Source organism: Petaurus breviceps, unplaced genomic scaffold (genome assembly GCF_028583685.1).
Source record: "Petaurus breviceps papuanus isolate PSGF00001 unplaced genomic scaffold, PetGlider_PUasm1.0 400, whole genome shotgun sequence".
NCBI classification, from domain to species: domain Eukaryota; kingdom Metazoa; phylum Chordata; class Mammalia; order Diprotodontia; family Petauridae; genus Petaurus; species Petaurus breviceps.
Genome location: NW_027186316.1, coordinates 6,245,373 through 6,261,366, shown reverse-complemented (window position 1 = coordinate 6,261,366; position 15,994 = coordinate 6,245,373). Strand labels below are relative to the sequence as shown.

The 15,994-nt window shown below is 40.6% G+C and overlaps 1 protein-coding gene across 3 annotated transcripts in view; it reads right to left on the bottom strand.

Annotated features, from left to right (window-relative positions):
• Window positions 1-730: 730 nt before the first annotated feature.
• Window positions 731-15,994, bottom strand: part of NUP62 (nucleoporin 62) — a 65,382-nt gene continuing 50,118 nt past the window's right edge. For all 3 annotated transcript variants that reach the window (XM_069100446.1, XM_069100445.1, XM_069100444.1), the window contains exon 13: window positions 731-1,082. In XM_069100446.1, coding sequence (XP_068956547.1) covers window positions 991-1,082 — 92 coding nt within the window. In that variant the 3' untranslated portion in view covers window positions 731-990. The remainder of the gene's footprint in view (window positions 1,083-15,994) is intronic.

Below are 15,994 nucleotides of genomic sequence, written 5' to 3'. Positions count from 1 at the left end.
ATCTTCCTGACTTTAAGCCCAATGCTCTACTCACTGCACCATCTACCTATCCCTATGTTTTTTTGATGATCCCCTTTATAATTTAAGAGAAATTTAGGTCAAACAAATTAGAAGAGATTATACAGGTCAAGTTTAGGAATTAGGCCTTTGGAAAAAAAAAAAGAAAACCAAAAAACCCATCTGTTTTGAGGAGCTGACATTTTAAGCTGAATAAATGAAATGTTTTACCATAACTACTTAGCAAAACCAAGTAGAGAGGGGCAGTCACGTGGCGCAGTGAATAGAGAACTGGTCCTGGAGTCAGGAGAAACTGAGTTCAAATCTGACCTCAGACACTTGACACTTACTAGCTGTGTGACCTTGGGCAAGTCACTTAACCCCAATTGCTTTGCGTCAAAATAAAACAAAACAAAACAAAAAAACAAGTGGAGGGCTGTCTTAACATACTCTTTCCTCAAAGTCTGACTTGAGTCTCATGCCCTTCTTAATTAACCTGGCTTGCAGTGATCTCTCTCCTCCTAGAGAACTGGGCTGTGTCTGTGGCTCCAACTAGATTAAGCTCCTTCAAGGTCAGACACTGCATCTTATTCTTTATTGTATACTCCTTGAAGCCAAGCACAGTAACCAGCACATAGTATTGAGAAGGATATCAGCATTCATTCTCCCCCACATTTTTATCTTTGGATGAAACTGGGAGGAAAGAAAAAAAAAAGTGACACATTTACACATATTGGAAGACTTCATAAAGCATTGAACAATTTAATCGGCATAAAGAGATTGACAAAATTTTGATATAACTAATGCAAATTCCAGCATACTTTTCTCTTACCACCATAAAGATTTAGAATGGAGAAAAATTCCCACAAACTTTAAAATAACTGCAATAGGTAACTGTATGTTTTACTGAAGTTTAAACCCTAAAACCTTTTATGTAATGGATAGGTAATGAATGAACAACATGGCAACACTATTCAAGAGATCTCAGGCCATTTAATCAAACACGATCCGGTAGCTGCGCTCCTGTTCCTTGCGACGACTCTCGCAAACCTTTGATACCTCTTCCACCTTCCGCTGCAACAGGGCTGTGGGGAAACACATGATGCAATCATTTTTCTAGAGCAAAAGTTACACAACTTCAGAGTTGGAAGGAACCTCAACAGTCAGATCATCTAACCCATAATTAAAAGAGTCCCCTCTACAAAATACTCAGCAGGTGGTCATCCAGTCTTTGTTCAAAGACATCCAATTGAGGGGAAATCACCAGCTTCCAGGGTGGTTCCTTCCATTCTGAAATAGCTCTACTTACACTTCCTGATATCAAGTCTATCTAGTAGTCATTACTTCTGGTTCTTCCCTCTGCAGCTAAGAAGAAGCCTAATTAGTGTCTCTTACACAATGACATATCTTTCCAACACTTAAACATAGTTATCACATCTTCCTTAAGAGTACTTGTCTATAGGCTAAACATTACCAGTTCCTTTACTTACTAATCATATGGGATGAACTGAAGGCTTTTTCACCATCCTGGTTGCCCTTGCCTGGAGTGTCCTCTCTAAAGCACAGTACCTGGGCTGGAATGCTACTCCAGATGTGCTCTAACTGGCGCCAAGGCCAATCAAGTCTCCTGATTCCTGGAAGCCAGGCTTCTCATAGCACAGTGGCCCGAGTACATGAGTTTTTTGGCTACCATATAATATTAGTAACTAAAACAACCAAAACTCCCCAAATTTGTCAGATGAGCCATGTCTCTGCCACCTTATACTCATCAAAAGGTGCCATGGGTAAAAGCCCTGAATTCAAATCCAGCCTTAGACACTTACTAGCTGTGTGATCCTAGGCAAGTCACTTAATTTCTCTCTGCCTCATCTTATAAAATGGGCACCTACCTCAGTGTTCTGGTGAGGATCAAATGAGATAACATATACATAGTGATTTGTAAACCAAAAGTTGCCCTCTACAAATGCTAGCTAGTACTATTATTACTATCTTGATTAAATCCAGCTTACTGTTCTACCCTCTCAAGATGGGGAGAGACAGAATGGGATAAACTATCTCATATAGAAGAGGCAAGGGAAAATGGTTACAATGGAGGGGAAGAACAGGAAGGCAAAAGGGAATGATGGGTAAACCCTATTCCCATTGAATTTGGCTTGGGGAGGGAATGACATACAGGACAGCAGGAGGGAAGGGGATGAGAGGGGGGATGATGGAAGGGAGGTCAGGCTGGGCAGGGGGGGAAGTTGGAAGCACCCACTTTTGAAAAAGGGATGGGATCAAAGTAGAGAATAGAACAAGTGGGAGGTGGGATAGGAGGGAGGGAAATATAGTCAGTCTTTTACAATATATCCACTATGGACATGTTTTGCATCAGCTACACATGTACAACCTATACTGAACTGCTTATCTTCCCAGTAAGGGTGGGTGACAAGGGAGGAAGGGAATGAATCTGGAATTCAAAGTTTTAAAATCAAATGTTTAAATATATACTATTATTAAAACTATTTTACATGTAATTGGGAAATAATATATGCAGGCACTAGGGCATAGAGATCCACCATGCCCTACTGGAAAAGTTGGAAGGGGGTATGGGAGAAGATAAGGGAGAGAGCAGACTGGAGGAGGGGATTTCCTGTGGGAGTGCTATTTTGGGGCGGTGGGCAGGGGAAAAATTTGTAACTCAAAATCTGGTGGAAATGAATGATGTAAATCAGAAGTTAATAAAGCATTTGAAAAATGAAAACAAAAAAACAAAAAAAATATTTTTAAAAATAAAGCTATAAGGGCGGCTAGGTGGCGCAGTGGGTTAAGCGCCGACCCCAGAGTCAGGAAGACGAGTTCGGTTCCACCCTCAGACACCTAACACCCACATAAAAAAAACCTAGCCATGTAACCTTGGGCAAGTTACTTAACCCCAATTGCCCTCCAAAAGGCAAAAAAAAAAAAAAATCATCACCATTTCTGCAAAAAGACATAGTAAGAGATATCCCATTTAAATAACCATGGACAGTATAAAATACCTGGGAATATATATAGGCTAAGACAAACCGAGGAACTATATAAACATAATTATAAGACATTTTTTATACAAATAAAGTCAGATTTAGATAACTGGATGGGGCAGAGAAAATATAATAAAAATGACAATTTTACCTAAAGTTATCTACTATTCAATGCTGCACCAATTAAATTACTAAAAAATTATTTTATTGAGTCAGAAAAAATAATAACAAAATTCATTTGGAAGAACAAAAGGTCAAGAATATCCAAGAAATTAATGGGAAAAAAAACGTAAAGGAAGGAGGTTTAGCAGTACCAGATCTTAAACTTGTATAATAAGGTGGCAATTATAAAAACTAAGGTGGATTAGTGGAACAGAGTACACATACAATACACACTAATAAATGATTATAGTAACCCTATATTTGACAAATATAAAGATTTAAACTTTGGGGAAAAAAATTCACTATTCAGTAAAAGTTGTTGGGAAAAAGAAAAGCAGCCTGGCAGAAATTAGGTACAGACCAATATCTTAATACCATTTACTAAGATAAGGTCAAAATGTATACATGACCTAGATACAAAGGGAGCTATCATAAGTAAATTAGAAGAACATGGAATATATTATCTATCAGACTTATGATAGAAGAATCTATGTAAAAACAAGATAGAAAGCACTGTGAGATGTAAAATGGATATTCTGATTACATTAAACTAAAAGGTTTTTGTACAAATAAAACCAATATAGCCAAGATTAAAAGGAAAGCAGAAAAATGGGAAAACATTTTTATAAGATACTTTATCTAAGAAAACATTTCTCAGATAAGACTCATCTCAAATATAGAGAACTCTGCCAAATTTACAAGAATATTCCCAAATTGATAAATGGTCAAAGGAGATGAACAGGCAAATCAAAGCTATATAGTGTGAAAAAATGTTCTAAATTATTATGAATTAGAGAAATGCAAATTAAAACAACTTTGAAATGATATCTCATACCTATCAGATTGGCTAAAATGACAATTGTTGTAGGGAATGTGGAAAAATTGGGACACCAATATACTGTTGGTGGAATTGTGAAGTGATCCAACCATTTTGGAGAGCAATCTGGAATTATGTCCAAAGAGTTATAAAACTGTGTATATACCCGTTGACTCTTAAATAACACTATTGGATCTATTTCCTAAGGTGATGAGGAGAAAAGAAAAAGTACTTATATGTTCTAAAATATTTAGAGCAGCTCTTTTTGTAGTGCAAAGAACTAGAAATTGAAGGGATGTCCATTAATTGGGGAATGGCTGAACAAATTGTGGTATGTGATTGTGAAGGAATACTACTGTGCTGTAAAAATAATGAGGTTGATTTTAGAAAAAACATGCAAAGACTTGTATGAAATAATGAAGAGTAAAATGAGCAGAACCATGAGAATTATTATATATAGTTGACAGCAAAACTGTTTGAAGAATAAGTGTGAACAACTAAGCTATTCTGTATAAATATTCAAATCAACTACAAAGGACCTATGAAGGAAGATTCTATCTACCTCCAGAGAATAAACGAATGAACACACATACACATACACACACGCGCACACACACACACACACACACACACACACACCCCTACCTATCAAATGGTGGCTTTCTCCAGTGCAAAGTGGAGGAAACAGTTCAGAACTCAAAACTTATAAAATTTAAAATTAAATATGAAAAGCATGACTAAAATATACCTCATTGATATGCATAGCATCCCTGGGTCAATAGTTTGATCAAACAAGGAAGCAAGGCTGCAATGACCTGTGCTCAAAGAAGCCATGTTGGTTCTTTGTCACTGTTTCCTTTTCTGGCTACTCACTAGTCGTCTCTTTAATAATCGATTTCCAGGAATCAAAGTCAAGCTGTCATATGACACTAGTTACTTAGAATACATTAAAACCTTCAGATTCTGCCTCCCCTTGCCTTATATTTGTGAATCCAATTGTAAAGACTTTTCCCTTAGCCCTGTATCAGATTTCATTTTCTTGGATTTGGCCCAATTTAGAATTCTACCTTGAATTGATTTTTTCACCTATTGGTGATCCCTTCCAGCAAATGTGCTCCCATCAACCTGCAAATCTCTGCCAGCCATCCAAGGAGATTGAGTATATATTCTCTTTTGAGTCCAGCCTTTCCTTTCAACCAATTCCAAATCTAAATAACTTTATTATTGTGTAGCCTACCATGTCTTCCATAGGGGCAGCAGGAGAGATATGAGCAAGTTCTCAGTAACAGAAAGGATAGGAATGCAATATCTTGCATTCTCTCTGTGGTGTCTGTTTGCAAAACTTCAAGTCTTTTATTTATCTGTTCATTCATTCACTCAATCATTCATTCATTCATACAAAGCACCATTTGCAGGGTGGAAAGTGGAGGCCAATTCATTTCATTTTCCCTTCTGGAACCTAGAGAAACAATGGGCAAACACAGCCCCTTGCCGGCTATCCTCTGGCTTTCAGCTATATCTAAGTCCACTTCATACCAAGCATCCTCTGGGAAAAGTTCTCAGCTTTTAGTTATAGACTCACACAAATGTATGTCTTCATTAAAGCCTACCAGTGCTGCACAGGTAACTGAAGGCATGGGTCTGTGTTGCATAGGCCTTGGGTACCAGTCAGCAAATTAGGAAAATTGTACTTCTAGTCAACATTTTTGTTCCTAGCCTAAGGATTTAACATCTGGCTGCTGTCCTGATTAGGATTTCCATCAAAATGGAACTAAGCTAGGCAAAATTCCCAAAGCTAATTTGTCATATATGTTCTTCCCTGCCCCACTCCCATTCCTTTTGATGTGACAGGAGCTCCCACAGAGGACAAAAAAACCTTTAGATTCAAAGCAAAAGCATCCTACAGGCACAGTCTATTAGTTTGTTGATGGCATCATTATTAAATTACCAGTAAACAAGTCTACCATTTAAAAATTCTCAATGTAAAGGAAAGTCAAGAAACCACTCTAGGTTACTAGAATCTTACTACTAGCGTTCTATCCAGTCTCTACAATGAATTTAAGACCTTTTCAGAATAAAGCTTCAAACGGAAATCTCTTCAGATGTCTTCCTTCACAGCAAAGAACTGTATTCCTTCGCCCATCTTAAGCCCAGGGTGAGAGAGAAGAACTTGGGTTTTGTTCAGCCATCAATCTGTGTATGCCCTGACAAGCACATACTTTAGAACTTAAATAGTTAATTTGGTACACTTTGATAGCCACTGTCAAAAAAGCAATTTTGCATTCTAATTAGCTAAATAGCCATCTCTCAAGTTCTCTTTACATGTTGGAAATCTAAAACCATCTAAACTCTTTTCAAAGAGACCCAGATGAGAGTCAACTCTCATTTTGATTTGGATAGGAAGTTCTTTTCTTTAACTCTGCCTCAAGTTTTACAAAGCAGGCTCAGTTTCAAGCTATTAAAACATGGAATGGGCTGCCTTTTTTTTGGGGGGGGGGCCCATCACTGGAGGCCTATTCAAGAGAAACCTGGAGGCCTATTTGTCAGACAGGTTGTCAAACAGACTCTTTCATTTGGGAATGGCTCCGATGCAATGGCCTTTGAGATCCCTGCTAGCTCAGATTTTGATAGGAAGCCAAGAAAAATTCAGATCAGCGCTGGAAAGGAGCTCAAAGGCTATCAAATGCAACCCTCTCATTTTTACAGATGACAAAATGAGGCCCAGAGAGGGGAAGTAATTTACCCAAAGTCACCTAGCTAGTAAGTAGCAGAACCAAGATCAGAACCTGGTCCCTGGACCAGTTATTTTTCCATAGCTCTATAATGCCTTTAACCAGAGTCCTAAAATAGAAATGAGGTTTTCAAATGAATACTAATTTTTATCTCTAAATTCGGTATAAGCTATGTGTGAAAAGAGAGGCAAAGCTAAGGTCAGAATCCTCCCAACTCCTCCCCACTGAAGAGCTGTGGAAAAGGAAGTATTTTCCAAGCTATCAAGGAATCTGGTTTCTTCCAGATACAAACAAGAGTGCCATCCTGCTAACTAGAGATATATGATAGGGAGTAACACACCTATCCATGCACTCAAAGTCTAAATAGAAGCTGGGTGGATTAGGTGAACGAAATAACAAGTTAACGCAGTCCTGGATGCATCCTAGCCCTTAGATGACACCTGGATTTATCAAAGTAGCTGGCAAAGAGACCAAGCAGTCAGGCAGCTCCTCAGTGTGAGGGTTCAAGCACAGGCTCTATCTGGAAATGCCTCTGCTTCACAGGGCTGCTTCTGGCTGACAGGATCAATGAGGGGAAAGATCCAAAGGCACCAAGTTCTTAGGGAGAAACCCTCTGTGGTGGAGATCATCAACACCTCTTATGAATGAGAGTTCAGGGGTTCTGTGTTTTGGGATTCCTCACCACTAATATGACATGACATTTTTATATCACTTTACCCTCCATTCAAATCTTGCTGAGATGCCTCACTGCAAGATAGAAGTGAGCCTGAGGTTCCCAAGGCCAGGTTATGAGAATACAAGATCTGGCATTCCCCACCAAGCTTTGCCAATGGACTCAGTGTGGAATGGAGATCTGGAGATGTGCTCATACTGACAAACTGATACATTCTGCAGGAGCTGAAGAGCTTTACTGTTTCCAAAAGTATTTTCAAACACATCATCGCATTTGGGCCTGTCAACAACTATGTTAGCTAGGGAGAGCAACTATCATTATTCCACTCATTACATATGAGTGAATTGAGGTTCAGAGGTATAAATCTCCCTGCCGAAAGTCAAAATAGTGAGTAGCTGAGCTAGGACTAGAAGATAGGTCTTCTGAGTCTGTGCTCAAGGCTTTTTCCAAGGTACCATTCTCACTGATCAAATGCCCGGAAATTCTTATATTAAAAATGATTGGGGGGGGGGGTAGGACAGGTGGCACAGTGAGTAAGAACAGCGGCTCCAGTGTTGGGATGACCTGGGGATCAAATCTGGGCTCAGATACTCAGCACCACACCCAGAAATAACTGGCCGTGTAACCTGAGCAAGTTACTTAATCCCAATTGCTTTAAAAAAAAAAAAGATTATTTAGCTAGGTATGTGACCAACCATAGGCAAATCATCTAGCCTCTCAAGGCCACTGGGTAACTCCCTAAGTTGCAGATGAATTACTTCTCTGCATCAGTGCGGGGAGTGTCCATACCAATGAAACCACCTATCTGGACCAAAAAGAAACTGAGTTGTTCCGCTGAAACCTTATTTAGCATACATACTTGGCCATAAAACAGCATGAGGCCGGATTCATGGAGAAGACCATCCAACAGTTTTGTTGGTGAAATGTCATAAAAGGCAGCCTTGCTTATAAAGTGCTCAGTGCACACAGGGGACACCCCCTGAGGTCTGCATTAAAGCAAGGCTTCATTTATTTATGCTTCTTATTCACAAATAGTAAGAAAACTGCAAAATTGCTTTGGGGAAAAATCTGTTTCTCCCCTTAATGTTAAGTCCTACTATATGTGACTGATTTCAAACTAGCTCTATCTAATGCAGCTGTGGGAGCCATCCAGCCTAGGAATTTCACTTAGGTAGGTCCAAAAAATGAATTAGTGAAGGATCTAACATTGCATATTATGAAGGCCTATTTTTCCCCAAGCAGGACTTGACCTCATGTTAACAATAGGATGTTGTTGTTGTGTTCGTCCTTCATTCTTGAAGAGGACCCTGGCATCAGGGAAATGTTGACATGACTTGTAGCTGACTTTGGTTTGAGGGAGAGGACTGTGCAAGGTCACCAGCCTCACTTTCTCCTCCAGAGCCATCTGGGACCAGTGGCCTGATATTCATCAGGATGACTGGAGATGGCCCAGGATGCAGTGGAAGACCCCGAGGCCTTTTAGGCTAAGGTCTTTTCAGGTTCTCATTTAGAGTGAGGTAATGCCTATTCAGTGAATAAGCCTCTTTAAGAATTGAGTCAAGGCATGGCCCCTTTAATTAGAAAAAAAGAAAAAGAAATCAAGCTGAGAGGAGGAGACCCTCAGGCTTGCTGTTCCAAAGAGAAACAGTTACAATGGGCATTCACTCTAAGCCAGGAGAGCCCCAAATATAGCCATTAAGTAGAAGTTGGGCAGGGATCTATTGTGGTCCAATCTATGAGCTTCAGAGTGAACTGGGTATAAGGCTAGATACCTTCCTTGCTCCCTCCCTCTCTTCTTTCTTTCTCTCTCTCTTTCCAAAACCTTACACACAGTTCACTCTGAAGCTCATTAATAATAATAATAAAAACAACCTGTCCTAATATGAGCTAAGGACTTGCTCAATTTTTTGACTTTGATAACCTGATTTCCTGAGACAAAAAGACAGATCTCTTCTATTTACAAGGGGGCAGGTGGTTTCATTAATGAAGTTGTGGAAACATTATCAAGCAACTGAAAGACACAAAACATCTTCCAATTAACTGAAACAAGATGAGGCAAATTCTTAAAGAGACTCAAAATTTTTGCTTCACCATTCAATCTCTTGCAGATTAAGAGCATTACTTTCAACTGCTAAAAGTCGAAGGTTATGTCCCTCAAGGCCAGGAGATGGCCCTAGAAACCAAAAAGACACCAAAGTTTCCCAGCGAATTTATTAAAGAGGAATAAAAGGAGATAAAGCAGCCTTACTCAATAAATCAGATTCTATTACAGAAGAGATAACATTTTAAATATGTTCAAAATCAAAGGTATCTTTGGACATCTTCCAGCTTGTCTTCAGAAAGATGAAGGCAGAAAGTAATTAATAAAGATTTGAAAAGATTTCATTTTTATATGAATCTCATTTTGAATCTGCCTTGTCGACACAATCTGTCGCAAAAGAAAAACAAACCTACAAACCACATCTCATTAAAAAAACCTCACGACTCTTGAATAGCTGGAGTAAACAAAACTGCTTCTCCAAAAACGCCCCTAGAGGTACTTTATGAAAAAGATAAGTATTTATCATATCAGGATAAACAACTGAAAATCTTTTACATTTGTAAAAAATGAAATTGCTCAGAGATAGCCTGTTTTAGATAATACTTATTTGCTTGGATTTGTGCACTCACTAAATCCCCCTGGGAATTTTCAGCTACACAAAAAATTCTTGACTTCTGACCTTAAACCACAACAGTTTTATTATAACGTTGTAACTGATGCCTCACAGCACTTCAAGGCCTCCAGTTTCTATCCCTTCCTTTGTCCCCCAGTTCCTGCCTGAGGCAGCCCACTTTCTACATGCACAAGTTAGTTTTCCCCAGCTCCAAAGTTACCAATGATCTCTTAGCTGCCAAACCGAATGGCCTTTTCTCGGTGCTCATCCTCCCTGACTTCTCTGTAGCCTCTGACACTGTCAATCACTCTTGTCCAAGTATAGATTTTTGTGACACTGCTCTCTCCTGGCTCTCCTCCTCCTCTGTCTCCTCTGCAAGCTCTGTCCTGGACCCTCTTCTCATTCAACACTATTTCCCTTTGTGATCTCATGGTTTCAAATTATTATCTCTATGCAGAGAATTCTCAGATTTATCCAGCCCTAACCTCTAGTTTCCCATCTTTAACTGCCTACTAGACATCTCAATTGGATGGCTCATAGACATGTCCAAAACTGAATGCATCTTTCTCCCCCAAACCTGCTCTCTTCTTAACTTTCCTGTTACTCTCAAGGGCACTACCATATTCTCCTGATCAAGCAGATTTACAACTTAGGTGTGGTCCTTAGCCCCTCAGTATCCCTTGCCCCTGTGTCTCATCAGCTGCCAAGTCCCATGTACCCTACCTTCACAGCATCTCACACACCCTTTCTGTCCTCTGCCCTCCCCTCATAGGTCCTCTCCCTCTCATCCGTGGGCTACTACTGTAGGCTTCTGGTGGCTCTTGTCTCAAATCTCTCACCCCCGCAGGTCGATCCAGTGGCTTCCTATCACCTCAGGGATCAAATACAAAATTCCGTTTGACTGAATTCAAAGTCCTTTATAAGCTAAGGCCTCTCCTGCCTTACCAGTTTTCTTACAGCTTATTCCACTCCACATACTCTGTTCCATTTCCCAATCCCAGGCATTTTCACTAACTGCTTCCTAACTCTGGAATTCTCTCCCTCTTGTCTGTCTCCTGGCTAATCTGGTTTTCCTTCAGTTTCCAGCTGAAATCGCACCTTCTACAAGAAAGCTTTCCTGACCCTCCTTCATGCTGGCACCTTTCCTCTGCCATCATTTCCAGTTTATGTTATATGTCTTGTTTGTACGTGGTTATTAATGTTGTTTCCCCATTAGACTGTTTGAGGGGCAGGACTCTTTTGTCACCTTTGTATCTCCAGCATTTAGCACAGTGCCTGGCACTTCCCAAATGTCTGCTAACCTGACTATGGAACTATTACAGAGGAAATCCATTTTAAACTGAAAAGTTTTGAGACCTTTCAGGAAATAAAACACTACATGAAAACCCACCTATAACTTTCCAAAAATGGAACCCATAAAAACTCCTTGCTTTCCACAGCTGTAAGACAGAAGGATACACCTCGAAGGTCCAACACACTGCTTATACTATCTACAGGGCTTAGTCAGTGCTCCATAAATGCTAATGGAAGATCATACTACACGATGAACCAAACTACATGCAATAAAAAAGCTGTATAACAAGACAAAAATGGAATTGTGGCCTAACTGTACCAGCTGGCCCCAAAGAACAGAGATGTGAATACAGGTATCCCTTCCACATCATGGGGCGTTAGGGGCACGTACCCCACCCTGTCCCCCATCTGGAAAATCTACCATGCATATGTGCCTCCCCCTTCCCTCCCAAATCTGAAAAATCCATGTAAGATTTTTTTGGCCCTCCCTTTGTACCGGAGAAGAAGTCTGCATTTTTTCTTTTTCTTTTATGGGGTGTTCATAGTAATACCTCACTGTAAAATTGGGGTTGATATTATACAATATTATACACATATTTAAGCATTTCTGAGCTTCTAAACTATTTCTGTGTTGTCTGTTGGCCTTTGGCTTCTGCAAAACTGCCCCCAAAATTCCCATTTCATTTCTGCGATATATAGAAACCGCAATGGGGAAAGTCGCCATGTGGGAGGGATGACTGCCCGGCATGCTCCAGTGGTTGCCAAGACAGGTATCTATCTGCGAATGAAGAACTGACTGACAAAGTCCCAGTATTTCATCTAACACCAGGAAGTTGGGAAGCTCTGGGCCCCTGATTTCATCCTGCAGTTAGAACCTACTCTCAATTATTTATGATAATGAAGGGGAGAAGAAACATGGAGAATACCCACTATGTGAGACTTAGAAATGTACTTAGAACTATTCACATGCCCAATAGCACCTAATTCCTCATACCCAGCCCTGACTCCTGAGACAACCTCCTCATGGAGAATTCAACTTTGGGCAGAATACTATAGTATAATTTAAACAAAAGTACTCTAAAAAATATTGTGTTAATTCACAAGCCACCTTTAAAGGAAGCTTAACTCTTTCACATTAAATATGTGCACTGATTAATTGAACAGCTGATGTGCTTTATCAGAAAATCTGTACTGACATTAAAGATTATAAAAATCATTAAGAATATTTCCCAGAGACCTTTTAAAATACAAAAGTAATGACTTTCAAAAACTTTTAACTAATATAGAACAAAACGTTTATAGCAGCACTTTTGTGGTAGCAGAAACCGAGAAACAAAGGGGATACTCATCCACTGGGGACTGATTGAACAAATTGTGGTACAGGAATATAGTGAAATTATCTTTTGAGCTGTAAGAAGCAAATATGATAAATTCAGAGAAAAATGTGAAGACTTAGATGGCTTGATACAGAGGAAAGTAGAATCAGCAATATATGACTTAACTAATGTGAATGAAAAGAACACTAAAATTAAAGGTAGTAAAGAGATTCATCATTTTCTTTTCCTTGGAGAGTTGGGCAAGGCAGGGGAAGGAGAACAACCTACAGGGGCAGAATGCTGTGTACACTATCCAGTGTCCTCATTGTTTTGATTTAGCTTAACTTTTTTGTTGTTGTTACAACAAGCTAAGACTCACTGGGTGGTGTCTATCTGCCTATAATATGGAGAGTATCACCTCCATTTTACAAACAAGGAAATTGAGGCTCTGTTACTAAGGGTGAGAATGCCAAGATATGAACCCATACTTCCTGAACCAGGGGTCAGCTGGGTAGTTAACTGGATAGAGGGCTGAGCCAAGAGAAACAAAACCCAAGTTCAAATCTGGCCTCAACACATACTAGCTGTGTAGCCCTGGGTGAGTCACTTAACCTCTGCCTCAATTTCCTCATCTGTGAAATGAGGATAACAACAGCATCTCCCTCCCAGGGCTGTGGTGAGGATAAGATGAAATAATATTTGTAAAGTGCTTTAGCACAGTGCCTGGCCCATAGTAGAGACTTAATGTTTATTCCCTTCATTTCCCAATGCAAATGCTTGTTCCTTTTGCCTTCCCTGCCACAAGCCCAATACCCTTCTCACAATGCTACATTTTGTAATTAGTGATAAAATGATACATGGGAAAAAGGGCTCAACATATGACTTGTTTCTGCTTAATAAGTGGTGATTTATGAGTAACTGGATTAGCTTGGCTGTTATCCTTTCATTGGGGCAAAGTAATTGCCAGTTTCACTTGCCACCAAGAACCAAACCCTCCCCTGGAAGAAGCATCTCTTGATCTCTCTCTGTTACCTTGTATTTGTTATTTCCTGATATAAGAGGGAGAAGAAAGAGGCACCTGGGGATGGAGTGAGGACAGAAAGGGAAAGAACTCAAGGTCAGCTGTGATCTCCTTTATTAAGGCTTCTAATGCCTGGTTTGTATTACTACAAAAAGCCTCCACACAGAAGCATCTTCTGCTCAGAAATCTGCCCAACTATCCATGCTGTTGGCTTGGTTTCCAGAAATAAAGTCACTCTGAGAGTAAACAGTGACCCCTACTCAAGAGAGTAGAGACCCCATGGGACCCCACACCCCATGGCTAAGAACCTCATTTAAACCCTGCTCTGTTCCACATGGAGAAATCAGAAGACCCATGGAAAGGGAGGGGAAAATTAAATTTTAGTCTTGCACTGAAGAAACAATCATTAGTCACTGGTGCTACATTCTCAAATATTTAAGGAAAGGATAAACTGGCTGAAATCCTGGTTCTTGCTATGTGATAACCTGGAGATTCAAGGTGAAAAGAAAGCAGATGCCTTCTACAGAACACAAAGACAAGAAGCCCGCTGACCCACTGAAACTAGGCTGAGGACTGTGGGGATTTGTTTACCAGTCATGGTGACAGCCTGCATTGCAGTGGCGTGGTCTTGGACCAGAGTGGAGCTGCCTAGCCTATGAAGGCACAGAACCTGCTGCCCTGGCCTCAAGGACAACCAACTCAAGGCCAACACCATTCTGAAACACCCCAATAGCAGGAGGGTGGTTTATCTTCCAACTAGAACACTTGAGAATCTCTGCTACAACTTACAGTTAAATAAATTCGAGGTTCCTGGAGTCGGGATGAGGAAAATCTCCACTGATTCCAATTCTCTACATTTGGAACCTGAGATCATAGCTGGAGTCCACCCCTCCTCCTTCCTTTGGGGCTGTCCTGGTGCTCAGAAGCCTCATGCAGGCTTAGGGAGCTTCACCAGTCCCTTCTCCAAGCTCAGCCCTGCTGGGCCCAGGGAGCCAAGCCAGACATTGCAGAAGCAGAAGTGGGGACCAGGACCTTCTGCTCATCCTCCCGGACACTTCAGCCAGGCAGCAATGACAATGCTTTTTCAAGTCCCAGCTCAATGACCATATTCAGGCTAAGGGCTTCGCTTTTCTCACTAGTAATTCTTTCTCGAGCTACATTTTGGTTTGACATATACCAGAGGTTTTAACCTGGGGTCCATGAACTTGTATGAGGGAAAAATTCATCTTTATTTTCATTATCTTTGCCTTCTTTTGTAACCCTGTATATTTCATTTTATGCATTTAAAAACCTTTCATCTGAAAAGGGCCACCCCCCACTCCCATGCTTTACCCTCCAATACACAATAACTGTTGAGAAGCCCCGGACTAGAGAGAAACTGTCATCTTACAGAACTGAGAAATGGGGTGCTCTGGGTAATGAAATGTTTTGGCAAACAGTAACCACAGATGGTTAGAGGCAGCTGGGTGTCTCAGTGGATAGAGCACTGGGCCTGGAATCAGGAAGACCAGGATGAAAATCTGGCTCCAGATACTTAGTTGTGTGACCCTGGGCAAGTCACTTAATCTCTGTTTGCCTTAATTCACTGGAGAAGGAAATGGCAAACCACTCCAGTATCTTTGCCAAGAGAACCCCATAGACAGTAATGGTGTCCACACAGTCACAAAAAGTCTGATGTGACTGAACAACCACCACCAAAGATGGAACACTCATTTTTAAGAAATTTAAAGCACAATGGAAGACAGCATTTAGCATAGTGCCTGGCAAATAGCATGTGCTTAATAAATGTTTATTGACTAGTGAGTGACTACAAAGCAACCAATACATAGCACAGTTTAATCAGGAGTGGGCAGGGCCTCAGGGGTGGTAATAGCAGCTGGAATTACTGTAACGATCGAAATGTACAGGGCCTTTTACAGACATTCTCAGTCATCTCACAACCCTGTGACGTACAGTCTCGAGGTATCCTTATCCCTTTTTCAGGGATGAGGAAACTGAGCAGGTTTGAAATGACTTGCCCAGGATCTCATAGCTTAGGAAGTATAAGGTGGGAGCACTCTGAACACACGTTCTTTCCACCAGACCTGCCCTTAATTAGGAAAATCAACAATATCAAGTGTTGAGCACACAGGGCATTGCCAGTTAAGAGAAAGGACTGGGGCGGCTAAGTGGCACAGTGAATAGAGTACTGGTCCTGGAGTCAGGAGGACCTGAGTTCAAATCTGGCCTCAAACACTTAACACAAAACTAGCCGTGTGACCTTGGGCAAGTCACTTAACCCCAATTGCCCTGCCTTTTCCCCTCCAAAAAAAAAAAGAGAGAGAGAG